Source organism: Stegostoma tigrinum, chromosome 26, assembly GCF_030684315.1.
Source record: "Stegostoma tigrinum isolate sSteTig4 chromosome 26, sSteTig4.hap1, whole genome shotgun sequence".
In the NCBI taxonomy this organism is placed as follows: domain Eukaryota; kingdom Metazoa; phylum Chordata; class Chondrichthyes; order Orectolobiformes; family Stegostomatidae; genus Stegostoma; species Stegostoma tigrinum.
Window position 1 is genome coordinate 13,966,341 of NC_081379.1, and position 19,980 is coordinate 13,986,320.

Genomic DNA, 19,980 nt, shown 5'->3' on the forward strand with positions numbered 1-19,980 from the left:
TGAGGTGTAACTAGCATGCTGTGTAACAACTTTTTATAAGATGTCTTTAATTAAGTACCTTAGGATCCATCATTTAACAGAAACGGTATTAAACAAATCTGCCTCCAAGCTACACAATGAGATATGCAGATGGTCAAATCTTGATCAAAGAATTATTTTCAAGAAATCAGACCCATGAATTTTTACAGTTTTGACCCTTGGAGAAGATTGGAATATGCAAATTTGCTTTGCTTTATGTCAATTTGAACATCTTGGAGTGGAAATATTTCGATTCTCCTGCTGTTGTCAAAACACAACAGAGAGCACATCACCCTAGGTACCCTGGTGATTTGTACCAAAATTTGGCAAGCTGTTCTACAGGCTAGCTAAACACCCTGATCTAATCAAACCTTTAGACCCCAATTTCTCAGGCACCACCCTGCTTTGGTCTCACTGGCAGGATAGATTTTCCTAAGGGAGATGATGTATATTGGTATACTGTCAGGGCAGAGTCATCATCCTGAGAGTCCTAAACATTGACTCCAGAACCCATGATTTCACAGGTCAAACATGGGCAAGGAGGCCTCCAACAGATTACCACCCCATCCTCACCTCAAGTATTACACCTCTTTGTCATAAACAATTTGAAAGGAGAACTGAAAGTAGCAAGAACACTGAGTGCACTTTGCATGAGGATGTTACTTCATAGCTTAGTTACATCCTTCAGGACTTCGGCAGTTTAGTCAGCATCTGCCAGACTGAGCTTGCAGCAGTTGGTGAAAGAATGAACATGGGAAGCCACATTTGACTTTGTTCTCCATGACCTGTTGCAGGCGTTCTATCCATGACAGTATTAGTACGACATCCACCGTGTGATCCTTGTGAAAATAAATAAAGGCCAGTTTTCCTGTCTGATGACAATGTCGGCATGTTGTGTGGCACAACTACTGTATTAAATGGGATAGATTACAATAGGTCTGGCAGTTGTGAACTGAGTACTGATTAGGTTCTGTGAACCGTCAACATTGACATAAGTGAATTATGCTACAATTTGTAAAGTCATGGTCTGGCAATTATCTTACTCTGTTGATTTCAAAGCAAGGGATCAATCTTCACCCAATGACAAGTGCAGGAAAGCAAGCCAGGGCACCAACATTCTAAAAATGAGGTGCCCATCTGGTGAAGCTACAGGTCAAGCAGCATCTTAGGAGCACAAAAGCTGACGTTCTGGGCCTAGACCCTTCATCAGAAGATGCTGCTTGGCCTGCTGTGTTCATCCAGCTCCACACTTTGTTATCTCCTATTCTCGAGCATCTGCAGTTCCCATTATCTCGGGTGAAGCTACAACCCGGGTTTACAAGCATACTATAGACAAAGCTAACTGAACCTGTAATCATCAAATAAGATCAAAGTTCTGGAGTTCTTCCACATACAGTCTTGAATGGTGACAGATAAATAAACCCCTAATGGGAGAATGAGGTTCCACAAACCTCTTGACTCAGTGAGATAACGAGGTGTAGAGCTAGATGAACACAGCAGGCCAAGCAGCATCAGAGGTGCAGGAAAGCTGACGTTTTGGGCCTAGACCCTTCTTCAGAAATGGGGGAGGGGAAGGGGGTACGTGAGGATGAGGGAGATTCTGTTTTGGTGTTTCAGGAGTCATAGGGAGAAACACTTCAGAAATCAAAACAGAATCCCCTTCATCCTCACATACCACCCCACCAATCTCCAGATCTAAAGCATCATGCTCCGACACTTCCACCATTTACAATCCAGCCCCACCACCAAAGACACTTTTCCCTCCCCACCCTTATCTGCCTTCCAGAGAGTTCACTTTCTCTGCGACTCCCTTGTGCGCTCCAAACTCCCCTCCAGCCCCACCACACCCGACACCATCCCCTGCAACTGCAGGAAATGCTACACCTGTCCCCACACCTCTTTTCCCCCCCCCCCCGTCGCCTCCATCCCAGGCCCCAACAAGACTTTCCACATCAAGTGGATGTTCACCTGCACATCCACTGTTCCCATGTGGCCCCCTCTACATTGGGGAAACCAAGCCGAGGCTTGGGGACTGCTTTGCAGAACACCTCCGCTCGGTTTGCAGTAAACAACTGCACCACCCAGTTGCGAACCATTTCAACGCTTCCCCCCCCCCCCCCCCCCCCAAATTCCCAGACAACATGTCCATCCTGAGCCTCCTGCAGTGCCACAATGATGCCACCTGATGGTTGCAGGAACAGCAACTCGTATTCCGCTGGATTTCACGTGCTTCCAAATCTTCCCTCCCCCTACCACATACCAAAACCAGCCCAGCTCATCCCCACCTTCCTGACCTGTCCTTCCTCTTACCTATCCCTTCCTCCAACCTCAAGCCCCACCCCCATTTCCTACCTACTAACCTTATCCCGCCACCTTGACCTGGCCGTCATCCTTGGACTGACCTAACTCCACACCTACACTCACCTTTTACAGGCTCCGTCCCTGCCCCTTTTTAACGTGTCTGTCTCCTCTCCACCTATCTGCTCCTCTATTTGTCTTCTATCCGCCTCCCCCTCTCTCCCTATTTATTTCAGAACCCCCTTCCCCTCCCCCATTTCTGATGCAGGGTCTAGGCCCGAAACACCAGCTTTCCTGCTCCACTGATGCTGTTTGGCCTGCTGTGTTCATCCAGCTCTACACCGTGTTCTCTCAGATTCTCTAGCATCTCCAGTTCCTACTGTCTGTCCAGTGGTAGCCTGTTGGTATGGATAGAAAAATTGGCTGTTAACAAAAAGATCATTTTCAGGTTGGCCAGAAGTAGTGAATGGTGAGCCACAGGGCTTGGTACTGGGATCTCAAATTTGCTTGCCAAATTTGCAGATCCTACAAATTGATACAGAAAGTATGTTGTGAAGAGGAAATGTGGAAGCTAAGTAAAAGCTTCTGATGGGTTAGTGAATGGGCAAACATGTTATATTCCATTTGTCACATGAAAATGTGAAATTGACCCTTTATGACAGGAAGAGTGCAAAAGTAGTATTTTATCTAAATTGAGATTTTCAATGATCTGGGTGTCATGAAATGTTAGTATGCAAGTATGTCAAGTAATTAGGCAAGTTCATGTTGCCAATTTATTCTGAAGGGAATTTAATACAAACTGGCTTCACTTAAACAGGGTGCTGGTGAGACATCAAGAGTACAGTGCATAGTATTGGTGACATTTAATTAGAAAAAATACAAATGCATTGGAGACAGTTCAAATAAGGTTTACAAGACTGGTACCTGGAATGAGCGAGTGGCCTAATGAGAACAAGTTAGACACAAAGTTGAAATATTAATTATTAAAATTTGGGCACAAATTTAAAACTCAAACACCATGACTCAGCGACTGTTATTGCAGCAGTAATCACAGAACTGCTATCTTTTGCCTCACCTTTTTTAAAAAAAAAATCCAAAAGATGATTAGCAGTGAAAGAGCAAGAATTTTTTCATTACGTAGAAAAAAAAAATTGATCAGGTGCCAAGATGAACAGTTTTATACATCATATATTAATTTGAGATTAAAATATTTATTTTGCTTTCTGCACATGATTTGGCATCAGATTAAATATCCCAGCTGATCCTTTGTGGTTTAGACATGGCACATCAAAAATCCTTAATCAGTTTGGATGAGGGGATGAGCATTGGTTATCCTATTACCTAGGACCTGCAGGTACAGTACTGTTTTGGATTTCTAATTGCTGAAGTTCCAGTACAAGAAGTCTATGGTTACATGTAAATATAGTGAATGGTTAATGTCATCATGAGTTGTTTGTCCTTATTTTTATATTGATGCCATCTCTTAAATTGATTCATTGCATGATGTCATAATTTGAACAAATACAAGCAGTACTACTGCTCCTGTTTTCGTGATTTAAGAGAAAATGGAAGGATTAGCCAACTCTGATTATAAACTGGATGAAAAGGAGACTGCATTTTTTTTTTACTTGTACCCAGTAGCATGAAGTTTGAGGAAGCTTTTGTATTTTCACTTGCTGTACATTGTTAATTTTTTTTTCTCTCTCTTACCCTCCCCTTCATTTATGCCTGTACGCATTTCCATTGCTCTTGCTCTCAAGGCCCCTGATCTGCAAACAATCTGAATTTTGGCACGAAGTGTGAGCTAAACTCTGGAATTATTCATCCTTCCCTGTACTGTTACTTCAGGGTGAAGTCACTGCTTTAATTCTTGTCTTTAAACCTGGTATGTTTCCAAGGGTTCCATCATCATGATTGTTTTCTCTGTCTGGAATCATTTAACTTACTGTACTGAAGAATTCACTGACCCATTGTCTTTGTGGCAGCAATTTAAAGTTAGCAATGAGCCAAATGGACGGGTTAGCTCCCAAATGTTACTCATTTCAGCAGCCATCTGTATCAGTGTGTTGGCAGCTGTGCCGAAATCCACTTCAAGATAAGTTAGAAAGTATCTGTTCAGGAATGTTAAAACACATCTCCTGGAGCAGATGGTGCCTTTACTTCTCTTCAAGGATAAATGCAGAGATATTATGATGTGTAAAACTGTTCATCTTGGCACCTGATCGATATTTTTCTATGTAATGAAAAAAATTCTTAATCTTTTACTGCTAATCACTTTTGGATTTATTTTTTAAATGAAGGCAAAGGATAGCAGTTCTGTGATTACTGCTGCAATAACATAGTTGCTGAGTCATGGTGTTTGAGTTTTAATTTGTGCCTGACTTTTTTAAAAGTGCAGAGTCATCCTGATTTTTGGATTTCGTGGTTGCGCGCCAACTGGAACAAAAATTATTCTGACTCAGACAGGAAATGTTGTAGGCTTGATGCTATGAATTGTATAGATCAGTATTGTTTTTAAGTGAAGTGCTCTAAGTTTTAAGTGACATCACCTCTTGAGTGAAGACAAGCCTAACAGACAACGTACTTTGTACTTTTCTTAAAAAAAATTTGCTGAATGCCCTTAATGCCTCTATTCAGCACAATTTAATGTTTTGTGAACCATCTGTGATTTAAGATTTTAAACCTTTTTTTTAAACCATGTGATTAGACCAGACAAGTCAAAGAATAATGGGGCTGACCTTGAGTATGTGAATTCAAGAATCAGAAATCAAGGAGTGAGTGTACAGGTAATACAATTTTAAAATATGACAGCCAGTTTGTGCACAACAAGATTCAGCAAACAACAAAATGTCTAGATATTTTGTTTCAGTGATGTTCAAAGATAAGTATTGGCCTGACACCTGTCATGTCCCAAGAAACATCAAAGGTTTAAGAAAAATATTCCATTCAAAAGAGAGTTGGTGATGGTGTTGCTTTTAAAATAAAACAGGAAGAATCAAAAATTTAAGAAGGAACTTCAAATCAGAGGATCCAAGTGGTAAAAGGTATTGCTGTCAGTGCTAGCATTAAAAGAAAAGGTGTTTGGGATACAGTTTGGGTGAATTACATGCAATACTGGAATCTAAAGGGAAGAGTAGGGAGAGTGTAGCAAGAGCTTATAGCTCTGGAGCAGTTCAGAGATGAAGTGCTGGAGATCATGGAGGGTTTTAAACACCAGATTTTATTTTTAAATTTTGAGGCATTGGGGAATCCGGAGATCAAGGAGGTTGATTGTCATCATTGGGTGGAGCTCTGTGGCAAATAATATGCATGCAGCGGCTTTTTCTTAAATCAACTAGAAGGTGAGAAAAGGAAGACCTGCCATAGGGAGCACTGGAATAATCGGAGTCCAAAGGTTACAAAAGCTATTGGATTGGACAAAACATGAAATCAAGATATAAAAGAAACTTTCAACAGAGTCCAGAATTGTGGGAAGTTTGCTATTAATATATATTTGATCAATGTTAATAGGGAGTGCCAGGTTTATGTAATATGTTTACATCGTTTTCCAAGAACAGTGTGCCATTGAAACAAACAAGGATTAAGGCTAATCATGTATTGTGTAATGAATAAGATTAATTAGTAATCTCGGAGGGAAGGATCCTATGAGGTAGAGTAATCATATTTTATAATAGAATGTCACACATAAACTTAAGTGATATTTAAATCTGAAATAGTAGTCTTAAATTTAAAGTCAGTCCAGTAAATAAATAGGGGCATGCTGGCTACGGCTGATTTTAAGAAATTAAAAATCTAGAAAAACTGTGGAAAATATTTGAAGAAATAATACAAAATTTTCAATGAAAATTGAGTAACAAATTCACCATGAAAAGTGACTCATCATAGATTTAAATTTAAGAATATTATTAATGAAAATTGTCATACTGTGTAAAGAATGGTAGCAAACCTGAGGGTTGACCGTTTTAGATACCGACTAAGGAAAACCGAGATTTATCTTTAAAATGTATAGGTAGTAAATGATTAAACCAGCAAGAAAAGATAATGCTTATTGTAAGAGCTTCTAATTTAAAGTCCTGTTCCTTTTTATTACAAAGATACAGGAATTTATAAAAGTTAGGATGTTTTACTACAGTTGTGCAGGGCTTTGGTGGGAGCATACCTGAAATAGGGCACGTATTTAATAGTGGGTGTACTTGGCTTTGAGTCAGTGGAGTAAAGATTTACCGGATTAATTTCTGGGATGAGAGCATCGCTCTTTGAAACTGAGCGGAGTGGGCTTATACATGGGAGTTCAGAAGAATGAAAGGTCAGTACAGTGGCTCAGTGGCAGTCACTGCTGCCTCACAGCGCCAGGGACCTGGGTTCGATTACACTCTCTGGTAACTGTCTGTGTGCCTTTGCTCTGGTTTCCTCCCACAGTCCAAAGTTGTGCAGGCTGGATGGATTGGCCGTGCTTAAATTGCCTGTAGTGTTCAGGGATGTGTAGATTAGGTGGGTTATGCAGGACAGGTCTGGATGGGATGCGCTGAGGTTTAGTGCGGAATTGTTGGCCCAAAGGGTCCCTTTCCAAACTCCGGTGATTCTGTTTTCATTGTGTAGAATGTGAATAGGCTTGGCAGGATGGTTGCTAAGAGATTTTGTTCCAGTTGGCTGGAACTGTGAGACTAGACTGAATATAAGGGACAATCAAACAATTTAAGATGCAAAATTTCTTAACCTGGATTTTGCATCTTTTGGACCTTTCTATCCTGGAGAGTAGTGGATGCTTAGTGGATTCATTTGCTCAAAGCGAAATAGATCTTCAGATTGTGGAAATCAAGAGATGTGGAAAGTGAGATTGAGGTCGAAGATTATCTTTGGTAATTGGATAGCCAAACAGTCTCGGGGCTGAACTTCCTTCCATTTCTTGCATTGTTATGACTGAGACTGAGGTATGATAGATTCAAGTGATATCATGGGTGAAAATGGATGTTCTTTGAGATGGAGAAAGTGTAGAGAAGGAATGGCTCTTGTTTTCAAAGTTGCAAAAAATTGGCTTTCAGCTCGTGACAGCGGCAAGTAAGGCTAATAAAGTTTTTTTTTAAAGCCCGTTACTGGAAGCATTCAGCATTCCGATTTCTGCAGAAAAGCTATCGACTCGCAACATCTTCCATCCACTGCAGCAAATCCTGTTGAGTATTTGCAGTTTGCTTTCACTTCAGATTTCCAGCTTATGCAATACTTTCCTTTTTGTGTTAGTGAGACAATTTGGAACATATACATATGGAAGCTAACCCTCTGATAATGTTGCCATTACGTAGTAAGTGGACATGGATGAGGAAATGGCTCTCTCTCTCTCCCTCGCGCACACTCTCTCTCGCACTGCGTGTCTCTGTTGCACGCTCCCCCAACATGTTGCTGCTGTAAATATATATTTTAACTTTTTTTTTCTTTCCCACAGGTGCTTTCCTCATCCCATATTTTGTCATGTTGTTGCTGTGTGGGATTCCACTGCTTCTCATGGAATTCACTGTTGGCCAGTTTACGCATTTGGGTCCTGTCCATGCCTTGGCAAAACTCTGCCCTCTCCTGAAAGGTTTGTCCACGACTGTTACTGCAATATAGTAAAACTTCTCAGTTAGAGTTCTTCTGTAACGGGAGCATCAACTCATTTCATTTGATCATCTCCATTTGGGTTGTTATTGTACTGTTGGTACATTGATCTTCTCTATACTGATGAGATACAAAATGCTTCAGCAAGTTGTCTCCTTGTAACATAAAATTCCCTTTAAAGTTCTTCACAGATGAAAGAGTGTAACTCCAAATACCTGTGACATTTACAAAACTTGTGTTACTGAAAATGACTCGGGTGAACCATTCTAATTTATCTCTAGGTACTTGCTGTTGTAATCAGTCCCACTTGCACTAGACTCCTGAAACCATCATTGGTGTTTTGGAAAAAAATAAATCTTGATGAAATGGGCCAATTTCTACTTGGTGCTGAAGTTGCTTATTCTTATTTAGCACAAAATTGATGTAATTTTGTGTTAAGTGGTTTACATTATTGGAGCATTCTTTCCTGAATAAATTTTGAGGAGGACAAAACTATGAATACGTACCGCTAAAGAACAGTGGTATCTATTTAGCTCATCCCAGCATAAATCTGTCAGTAATTTCCAAATTAATTACTTTCGTGATTTCAGATTTTGATAATTTGTTGCTTTATTGAGCTGATTTAATTTGAGTCTTGATAAAGAATTTTCATATTTTGCCTTTTTAGGCTCAATGTGACATAAATTAGTGGGGTGCAATCTACTGTTGTCATTTTTTCTTTCCATTTGAGATATTCTTCAGGTATTATACTGAAAATTAAATTTTATCTTTTATTTACACATAATGAATTTTGCCCCAGTCTCTTCCCCCACTGGCTCCCCTTTGCCACAGGTCCCTGTGGCAGTTGACCTTAAGCAATTTTTTTCTTCCATGTTTGAATGTACCTTTTGCCATGAGTGACTTCCTTTCTCTGTACTGCAATTTGTCTAAGTGAGTTTAGCGTTCCTGTCCCACTCTCTTCCTACATCCTATGTTTCAGTTTGCTTGCCGCCTTGTATTTGAACAATCCGAATTAATCAGCAACCATGTCCCTTTTTTTTTCAGTGGTCCTTTAGCCATGACCCTGTTTCTTGACTACTTTTGTATTGATTTGTCTATTTGATCCTTTTTGGTTGGTCCCGCAGACAAGTTATCAGTGCAGTGGCTAATGCTACCAGGTAGCCTACTAGCCCCCTTTTTTAAAAAAATTTTTTTGAGCCAGTCCAGACAGGGAATGTAATTCCATATTTGTTGTTATCTTCCACCATTCATGATTACCCTTTTGCTGGTTCTAGTCAATTATTATCTGCAAGCCTGTACACCATGTTATTGTGGGGTTCTAGTTCTGTGGATTGTGTATATCACAGACTAAGTGATAAAATTGGCTATAGACTATCTGATAAAATAAAGATATTTTTATGTTGTCTATGCCCTGATGAGATGGGGCTGATGCTTATGGATTTGGCAGTTAGGGAGAGAAAAGGAAATGAAATGTATGGGATTGTTTTGATTTCTCTCCAATATCCATACACCATTTCACTTGGAGCTGAGTTCTATTTGATGGTACACTAGCATCAGTGTCTCGCTGAGTATTTGATATTCTTTATCAGTTGGGAACATCGAATTGATGTTTTGATATTGGTCGTCTTGCCAATTCAGGAGTTTAAAAAAACAGCTTCGGTAGTTGCAAAGTATATTTTCCCCTGTTTATAGAGTCCGAGACTCCTTTTTTTTAAAGTGGTGATTCCTCATCAGTTCTGCACCTGCACACTGAAATGGTATGTTGCCGTAGCGTGGCACATCTGTGGACCCAGGTGGTCCCTCTTGGGATGTAGCATTCCATGCCCAATGTTTCTTTAGCTCTGTCAACTGATAATGAAGTTATCTTTGCAATCGAAGCCTCTAACAGTGTAACCACTGTTGTGTACCTATTCCTCACCATCTTAACACCTTTCGCATTGCTCCAAAGTGTGCAGCACAGCATTGGAGATACTCTAGTTCAGGCTGATTTAATAAAATCCATGAGGACTGTGGATGCTATAAATAAGAAACAAAAACAGAAATTGCTGGAAAAGCACAGCAAGCCTGGCAGCATCTGTGGAGAAAAATCAGTTAACATTTCAAGTCGAGTGATCTTTCCTCAAAACCATGTTGTCTAATGTTCTGTAAAGATTCATCCGAATTTCTCTACAATTGAATGAAGCCCAGGGTCCTGTATGTTTTGCTAATCACTGTCTCAAGTTGCACAGCCTCCTTCATGTCTTCTGTACTAATTGACCCCAGACAATCAGTTGATAACATAGTTATTAACTTTTCCATGAACATACAGCCACAGGCTGAGTCTTGTGTACACACATGCACACTGAACACAGAATCCAACACCCTCTTGCCTTTTAAATTAAAACCAGGAAATCCTGAACACATTTTTTCACTCACTCCAGTTTGAATTTTTGCTGACATTGGTAACTTTCTCTCTTTCTTTAGTCCTTTCTCCATTTCCGATGTCCAACATGGGATGTTTATTGGGAGCTGTTCTGCATGATTCATTTGGCCTGAGAGGTCTGCTTATTAAATATTCCTTCTACACACTTTCAGAGGCCATAACAGTTATTGACTAACGTACTTAAGTTTTTGTTTTTTGCCTTGCCACTGCCAAAGGCAGAAATTGTGTCAGTTACTTAGCAGCCCTTAAGACAGCCTCCAATCTACGTTGGGTTGTTCACATTTTCACTGGCCGACCACATCCTCTCTGTACGTTTTCACTTTCATTTTCTGATCCCTCTGCCATGTGGTGACGCTATGTTTAGCAAGCTATAGCTCTACTCCATGCGACAACACTCTTATCAAACTGATTGTCAGTTTAAGTGGTGCAAACTGTCAGGTAGCTCCCTCTGCCACCAGCACACCATTGTGCTTGTTCACTTTGTGTCTAATTTTTATCACCAGTCACGTTTACATGTACTTTGTCCTGCCTCTTGCTGTATAGTTGTCAATTGTGGAAGTAGCCGACCTCTTCAACAGGGATTCCAGAGTACTCTTGCTCTGAAAAAGGCGACTGAAGCACAATTGAGCAAAATCATCACTGGGTTGGAATGTTCTATCAGCACCCTGTTTGGATACTATACTAATGAAAACCAAACAAGTTAACAAATCAACAAAATTCCCGCCAAAATGGGTGGGTTTCCTCCACGTGCTCTAGTTTTCTCCCACAGCCCAAGTGTTGAGCAGGTTAGGTAGGTTGGCCATGCTGAAGTGCCCTTGCTGTCCAGGCTTTGCAGGCTAGATGGATTAGCCATGGGAAATGCAGGGTTACAGGGATGGAGTAGGTGGGGTGGGTTTGGGTGGGCTGCTCTTCAAAGGGGTGGTGTGGACTTGACGGACTGAATGCCTGTTTCCACACAATAGGAATTTTACGATGAAATCATTTGTCTTCACAGATTGACTTCTTTTTCTTTTTGCCACATCACCTCTTGATGCCTTCCCTTCAATTTGCATTCAGGCCTTGGCTTTCATCATTGGGCCAGAATCTCTGGATTTGGCAAAAAAATGTGTTTTGTTCATTTCTCAGTTTGCTGGATAAGTCTTTTGTTTTGTAGACCATTGAAAAAATATCATTTCAAGAGAAAAATGTTTTCTGAATTGAACTGAAAATATGTCTGACATGTTTGGTGTGATTTACTGTGCAACATTTACTGCAATCAATCTACTTCAGCTATTGATGAACCACCTTCCTACTTTCCACATTTTATTCCCCGGGTATAATTTGGAAGAATTTGAAACAATACCTTAACAAGCAGAATGGAACAACATCATCGTGGTCATTTTCCATTAGTAGCCACCTCTGCACCCACTGTGCTGTGACTGTGTTCTCGTTATTTTAATGCTTTGTTTTCTGATTTCACATGGTGTTCTGGGAGCATTTTGTGCCAGAAATGAGCACTGGATCTGATTTTTATTTCAATGGCTAATTTAAATGGTTCAAAGATCTTATTAAAACAGTATCCAGTATGCACTTAGCAGACAAAACATTGACAGCGGGACGTTGAGAAAATGAACTTAATGTAGGTTACTGTTTGTGTATTTATGTAATATTTTAAACACCCAAACAGCTTCATACTGCCATATTAAGTATAGCAATTGTGTGGATGGTAAATAAGACAAACCGCACGTGTTGTTGGCAAGCATCCAAAAGTAGGTCTTCCACTTTTTTTCATTGTTTTAAAAAAAAATTTTTTAGTTAACCTACTTTCCCTTCCTTAAATATTCCAAGAAATACACAATATCTTATCGGTAAGAAGGCACCACCATAAATGTTTGTTGTATATTCTCCATTAAAATTTCTTTTAGAAAAGATTACACTTAATGGCTATCCATCTGATTTATAAATAACATTTAAACACAGCTTGGAACTTGTTCTTTATCATATGGTGATTGCATGCCAGTAATATTGTCTAGATCTGCTCTGCCAAACAGTTAGGTCTGTTGTAACATTTAATTTGACAATGGAATAAGATGCTTTAGATTATATTTGGTGCCATGGTGTGAGTGAATAACCTTTTTTATTTTGTTGAATTATTGGCTTTACCTTCCCAATCAGCCTCTATTTCCAATTGATGGGAGAAGCAGAGAGAATTTGACGGGTGGGTCATTGCCAAAAACTTGTTCTTCCTAATTTTTTTGAACTGAGGTAAGCTGACAATTTATCAAACCCAGACATCATTTTTTAATGTAGTTGAGCCTTATTTCCACAGTGAAAATCATGGATCCAGCAGACACAAAATGACAAGATAATGCTTAATCTACTTCTTTTGAGCAAATAGAAATCATTCCTCCTCTCTGCTTGATTGAGAGTACACTGACTTCTGTCACTGATGTTCTTTAATTTCATACAGAGAGAATCATTAACTTCAATGGCTGCAAAATCAAGCGACTTCCTGAACAGCAAGAATATTTTCCTTGTTTTTGCTGAAGACTTGGAAATAGTTGATCATAATTATGATTTCATTGGTAGTTTTAAGGAGCGGTTTGGAGGAGAGATCATTACTACTGCTTGATTATAATGTAAAAGCTGACAATTATGCTGGTGTTACAAAACTCTTAAACTTTCTTAATCTCTTCCATTTTGAGCCCCTCATGACAATAGAATGCTTAAATGTCCTCCTAACTCTTAACAAATAGAACCTTTGCTGCAGTAACTGTGTCACAACTGAAATCTACTTGACTTTGACTACCTAGATCCTTTTTAAGTACTGGCTGTATATTGTGGATGAAGCTGTTCATGAAGGAATGCTCCACTTAAAGACAGAGACTCCATTTTTCCAAGCAAGATGAATTCCTGTCTGTTCATAAACCTCTTGGGGGTGGGGGGAAGAAATGAGTTTCCTGATTTCATTTCAAACTATTTCCAGCCTCGGTGTTAGTACATTTGTACTAAAATTGTGGTGATCCATGATGGATCAGAAGTGCAGTGGTGTCTTTCCCTGTTGGTGCTGTCCTGACTATGGAACTACAATCATGGATAATCATCTTTTCAATTCAGCTGTTAAGTACAGATTTTTAGTTTTTAGAAGCAAACAAGCTTGTTCCTACTGTGAAATACATTTTGCTTATGACAGCCTATATTAAATATTAACTAGATTATTTTAACAGATAGTGTTAGATAAAATAATGTAGGGGTTGTATTTCCTAGAGCTTTTTTTAGCAATCTGGTTGATTCACTCAAAAGAAAACAAAAGGGCCCTTTGTATACAGTCTTGTGTTTGAATTGATGATCACGTTTGGTCAGCTATTACACTATTTTATGTTTGCGTGGAAACTTTTTATAGGCATATGACCAGAGTGTTAAAGATAGCACTGAAGGAATTTCATCCCCTTTTTAAGCTGCTTCTGAATCAAACATTCTTCCTTGTTCAAAGGTGGTTGAGATTAATTATGGTTCAGTTCAGTGTGTTAGTTTCAGGCACAGCTGAACTGGAAAAAAGAATTTTAAAAACTTGTTTGTGCCAGTTTAGTATCATTTTGGAAAGTTTGCCTGTACATTGTTCATTACTTTTTAATGTGAGTATGTCAGTGACTGAACCCCCGCCATCCAAAACAAAATACAAAAGATCTGATCAACGGCATGGCTTGCAGTGGAGATAAAGTGGACTTGCATTATTTGGGTGTCTTCAATTAGAAGATTACAATATGTTCTTTCCACTTCTGCAGTACACAGTATCTTTGTATGTCAGCATCTTTTTAATTTTAGCTTCATTTGTTTTGGAACTTCCTCCATGGTATCTAATGGAGGCACATCCAGTTGAAGTAATTCAGTGTCTTGTCCACAAAGTCTTAATATTGACTTCCATAGTGTCTCACTCCCCTAAGTCCTGAGCTGGACTCAGTTGCATTTAAATATGTGCATCACCTGTGCTGTAAATACCAGTATGTTGATGGCTAATGCTTCCAGTTTGTAATTTTTAGTGCTGATTTTTATTGTGGTGTAGTGAGAATTTTCAATGTGATAAATTTTAATGTAATGACAACCCTTCGTGATGCCCTCAATGCAGTGGTATGAAGGGTGGCAATAGCAAATCTGGACTGTGCTGAAAATGCTTGGATCTGAAAGTTTTGTAGCATGACCTGATTTATTGTTTTTAGATTAGAAGTCAGTGTGTTAGTTTAATTATAACCACATTCCAATTCCAATCCCAATTGCTGCTCTTCTGGCTGTTTTGATTACAGATTATGGTTCACAAATTCTAAACTAATAAGATTTTGGCCTTTTTTATTTGTTGTGAGGGAAGCAGTTAAGATGTTGCTGCAATTCTTTTTCACCAGGGATGCTACAATGGCATTGGAAAGAAACATTTGGAAAGATGGCCCAGTTCATTAGTAACTGCAAGTGTTGTCTTTTAGCACTATTTCTATTGGTATGGGTCCCAGTGTCACAAGTGTGGCAAAACACAGACTGCTACCAAGGAGGTATTCTGGCCATTCTGGCAAGTTATGACCTGTCCTTATTTATGAAAGCATGTGCGGAGAATGTGGTCTTCATGGTTCTGGCTGCCACATTTTTTTAAAATTGAGGTAATCAGCAGTTTTTCAGTGGTTGCTCGTGTGTGTGTGTGTCCCTGCGTGCGTCCCTGGTTAATCATTGGAGATATGCAAACGATGCCACGTGCTGAACATCTACTACCGGTTGCTTTGGTGGAGGTGGTCCATGAAATGAATTTGGATCTGCTGTACATAGGAGAAATTAAGGGTGACATTCACCAGCACGTGTGGACTCCCCTGCTGCCGATTGTTGAGCTGTGATGCTCAGCACCAACTCTTACTAGAAAGAGGCTAACTCATAATTAATTAGTTCCCCTCCAATTTGACCAAACAATCTCTCACGTTTTGCCAGAACCTTCAAAAAAGGCACTGTAATGATCTGACTCCAGTAACTTCTTATGACCGTGTGCTAGGGATTCAATAATATCATTATACCAACAGGATCGTAATACACTACATCAGTTTTGATTTGGGGCTAGGATGTTTTAGTGGAATAAGCATGTTGTGCAATAAATTTAAATACACTTCACGTTATTTCTCAAGTCCAAGCAGTGATTGTGTTTGTTGTCAGATTGCCTGTTAACTGACTATCCATCCAAAATTTCACTGGAGCAGAGAATGGAAAAAGTAATAATCTAAGATTGTTAAAACTTTTTCCCCAGATCATTGTGTGTGGGGCAGGGGGGGGTCCAATGCTGGAAGAGGACAACAAGGTGACGATTCAGATTTCATTCCATGTTCTGCAGCCATCTCCCTGTATATTTGTTGATGGTGCTGTCATTGTTCTCACCCACTTCCTGTGGAAACAGAAACATTTTTTAAAAATGAGGAGCAGAATAGGCCATTCAGCCCCTTGAGCTTGCTCCACTGTTCAATATCACTGTTGATCGTTTAACTCAATAGCTTGCTCTGGCTCCTGCTTTTACCCTGCATCCTTTTGATTTCTTTGGCCCCAAGTGGTGCATCCAACTCCTTCAAATCATATAATGTTTTGGCCTTGACTGCATTCTGTTGTAGCAAATTCCATGGGCTTGCTACGTTCCTGGATAAAGAAATTTCTCCGACTCTCATTCTCCACCTGAACCCATAGAACTGCTACTTCATTGCCATCCGATCTTCTGCATGCTCCCTGCTTTCTGTTTGATGGCAAAATTTTATGCATAAAGACAGTTTTCTGAAAACTTAGTGGTTGCTTTTCCATCCCTATGAGGTGCTCCATACTAATTCAGGTGGGAATAATTACATTTGCTGTCTGACACTGCTGATTTGTCTTTGTAACTGAGGCCATCAGAATAGCACAACAGTAGCTGTAATGTCCAAACAACTACAAGTCATTCTTTCAGAATCTTCAAATTTTTAAGCAATCTGGATTCCAATATAATAACATTACAGATGCTCCCAAGATAGTATCCTGTAATGTGACATGTTTTGAATGTTCAGGATATTTATTCATTAAAAACTCAATGCTTCAGCTGTGATGCATGGCACCATTTACAATGCCTTTGACTCTTTGGGTAGCCCACTGACTGATCAATCTCATTTGCAATTGGTATTTCCTGTTCATTTGGGAAAGTTTATAATGGTAGGCTCCCAGCAAATTTGGTATGCAATATTTGCCTTATTCAAGAATGAATTATAAATTGGCTTATCTGACACCCATGCTCTGTGGAGAGATCCTGGAACATTAAAGCATAATGTCTCAATGACATTCCAAGTCACTGAAATACCAATTACAGTCCTTGAGGATGTCACTTCTAGTATGCCTGCCTCAAAACTCAAATGGTGTAGAAAAGTTGGGTAAAATGGGTGGGCATTCTAATGTCATGGAACATTGGATAATGACAAGTGTGCACTTGTGACCTGAAGTCTTTTTGCACCTGTTAAAAATGTTTTTGTTCCTTTTGTATGAATTAGAGTAAAATTTTACAAATGTAAAAGGATTCCACCCACCCAATTCAGATGGCAACTTGTACTGCAAACTGTCAGTTATCCAAGAGTGTCTCCTTGCCCTACTGTATGTCTTCTGTTTAGATTCCAGTAGGATGTTTATGACATCGAATGGATCCTATTAGCACCTTTTTTATATGTTGTCCAGAAAGGGAAAAGCTGAAAACCTGGACAATTAAACAATTTTGAGGAAATTGCCTGGGATACTTGACAAAGTGGGTCTGTTTTAGCTAAACCATGCTGTTGCCCTATCCTTTCTCCCTCCTTGGATATTTTGCAAGGTGAGTGTCAAGGGTCATGGGCCTTTTTTCTTATTTTTTTTTGCTCTACCAGTGAGCTTTGGACCAGTGGAACCTGGAACCTACAGAACTAGGTGCTCATTTATTCCCTTGGGTTAAGATGAGACTTAATAATCGTTCCTCATGTGTAACACTTGGTAAATCTGGGCCAAAAATGTCATAAATAAGGACAAGCTTGCATCTATGGGGCAAGATTTATAACCTCTGAATATTCCATGGAAATACATTTGTGAAGTCACTGGTTCAATGTTGGAAACTTGAGATCCAATTTGCAGAAAACAAAACAAAAGTAACAAGATAATGGCCACTAAATTATTTAGTTATTCTGGCGGTTATATATTTACCAGAGTGGTGATTGGAGTGAATTCAGGAGGATAGATGGCTTCAATTTAAAGTCTCATTGTGAGATGATGAATGTATTTCAAAGTTCCACATTGCTGCGGTAAAGTTTAGGTGTAGATACTGTGCTATGTTCTGTAGAGTGAGGCCCGATTCACAGACTTCATACTTAGAGGGAAAAGTGTGATCTATGTGGCAGAACAGGATTCCACACTATTTAGAACTGACCATATTCATCAAGATTATTTCTCATTTTATAAAACGAGAATGTATCATACTCAAAAGATGAGATGTGAGACTACAAACTCAACCTGAAACCCATCTCATTTTTTTGTGAACAGCAACAGCACAGCAAAGTACAGATCTATTTCCGAACTGAAATTTGCAACAGAGCGTATGCTGTCCTACTGTATTGGGACTAGCACTGATAAAATGATTCCCAAACATTTGAATGAGGAGGTTAAAGGCCAAGTCCATTGTTTTCTGATTTTGTAACTTTGCCATACTTTTTTTTCCCCTTCCACGATATCTGGGTTGTCATGAAACTGGGAAATGCATTGGGCTTGAGAAATCTTTGTTTACCTAGGGCAAAAATGTGTCTCAGGCCTAAGCTGATGGAAATCCTGCCGTTGTTCTGTGTTGATTTATTATTAACATATATGCATTAGCTACATGTAAAAGAACCTGGTCTTCAGTCACTGGCAGAAACTGGTGTCATTTTTACCTTTTGCATTTCTTAAGGGGTTTGCTGCTTTATTTTTCCAATTCTAACGTGAAGACTTTCTCCTCAGTTTGTTTTTTTGAGACAGAGATAGTCTACCCGATCAAATCTGTTAATCGCTTGATCATTCCCGTCTGTGCTTCTCGAAGAGAGAGAGACAGGTAGTGAATCCACATTTTCTTTTCACACAATCTCGAGTCACACCGTTGTCACATTTTTTCATGATCAGCTTGACTCCTGCATGAGATTCTTATTGGTAAATGAGCAAAATTTAGCAAACTTGTCCCAGATGATTTGGGCTCAGCAAACCCAGGAACATTGTTCGGAAAGACACTGGTGTCACAAACAAGCGTCCAAATGCTCCTCAAACTCCATTTTTAAGAATTAAAGTTCTGTTCCTGCGGTTACTGGGAGCCCTGAGTAACCTGCATCAGATAACTGCTTGCAGCAATTTTCAATAAGATGTAACCACCGCCTTTCTCGTTTCAATTCTAGGAGCTTCAATCTCTGTTGTCTGTCATGCACATTGGCACTTCTCTATGGTGCATTTTACGTGCAATTACCTATCTTTCTTTGGTTGAGAATTACCTGCATCACTGTGGCTTTACGCCTTGTGTTCTGTCCAACCACGCAGCCCTGTGAGGGAGGTGATGGTGTAGTGGTAATATCACAGTACAAAACAGAGGGGAGGCAAAGGTGTAGTGGTCCTGCTGCTGGACTAGTAACAGACCCAGCTGCCTAGGGGGCCTAGGTTTGAATCCTACCACCACAGATTGTGAATTCAATAAAATCTAGAGTTGAAAGTTTTTAACCATGAAACTGTTGTCCTCTCAGGAAGGAAAACTGCTGTCCTTACCTGACCCACGACAGTATGGTTAACTCTTAATTCCCCTCCACATTTCAGTAATAAAACTGTATGGATCATCTGGCATTGATTTAAGTTGGGTTGTTATGTGACTGGTAATACCATGGATTTAACTTTTATGTGCAAAGTCCCAGACAACACTGTTACATCCCTGGTGTTCCCTGTGGACTTAAAGTAGAACAGACTCAGTAGAATGATGGCATTCAGACAGGGGGGAATTATTTTCTGATACTTCAACATTGACTGTGGACCCTGTGAAGTCTCATTGCCATGACTGCTGCTCCTTCAAGTTGATGAGCCAATTGAGCATCAATTGGTGGAACTACAGAGGGTGCCAAAGGTGCAGAATGTGATCTGGGCAGAGGGCTTCAAATGTTCATCACCGAGTGTTTTCAGAAGCACCACTATTGACTGAGCCGGTTAAGTCCTGAAGACCATAACTGCTTGACAAGTGAGGGAACCAACAAACAACCATCTCATCCTTACTAATCTGCCTACCACAGATGTATCTGTCATGGCGGTAGCAGTAAGATTGACCACTGCACAAGGAGGGGTTTAAGTCCGCCTTCACAATGAGGATACTTTCTGTCATGCTACAGTGCACTATCACTGTGCTAAATGGGATAGATTTCAGATAGATCTGGTAAATCAAGACAGTTTTGGTTAAAAGTGCAAGTTGCAGGTTGAGTATGCTGTCATTTCCAAGAAAGGTTTTTAACTCTGATAGGAAGAGTTGTTATTATTATTTGAATAATTTATTGTCATCAGTGGAGTGATGCAACAGTCATCAATCTTTTCAAGCAGCACTAGCAGAGGAAGAATCTGCTAAGTGATGCTCTGCCTAGATTCCTCCAGGGCCGCTCAGATCCAGATCTCGTTACAGCCTT

At 39.7% G+C, this 19,980-nt stretch overlaps 1 protein-coding gene and 1 long non-coding RNA gene across 6 annotated transcripts in view; one reads left to right on the forward strand and one right to left on the reverse strand.

The window, feature by feature from the left end:
* LOC125463993 (sodium- and chloride-dependent GABA transporter ine-like) overlaps positions 1-19,980 on the forward strand; it is a 102,200-nt gene that overhangs the window by 36,134 nt on the left and 46,086 nt on the right. For all 4 annotated transcript variants that reach the window (XM_059654980.1, XM_059654981.1, XM_059654982.1 and 1 more), the window contains exon 2: positions 7,757-7,891. In XM_059654980.1, coding sequence (XP_059510963.1) covers positions 7,757-7,891 — 135 coding nt within the window. The remainder of the gene's footprint in view (positions 1-7,756; positions 7,892-19,980) is intronic.
* Positions 12,057-19,980, reverse strand: part of LOC125463995 (uncharacterized) — a 78,204-nt gene continuing 70,280 nt past the window's right edge. For both annotated transcript variants that reach the window (XR_007249954.2, XR_007249955.2), the window contains one exon: positions 12,057-15,719. This is a non-coding gene — a long non-coding RNA (uncharacterized LOC125463995). The remainder of the gene's footprint in view (positions 15,720-19,980) is intronic.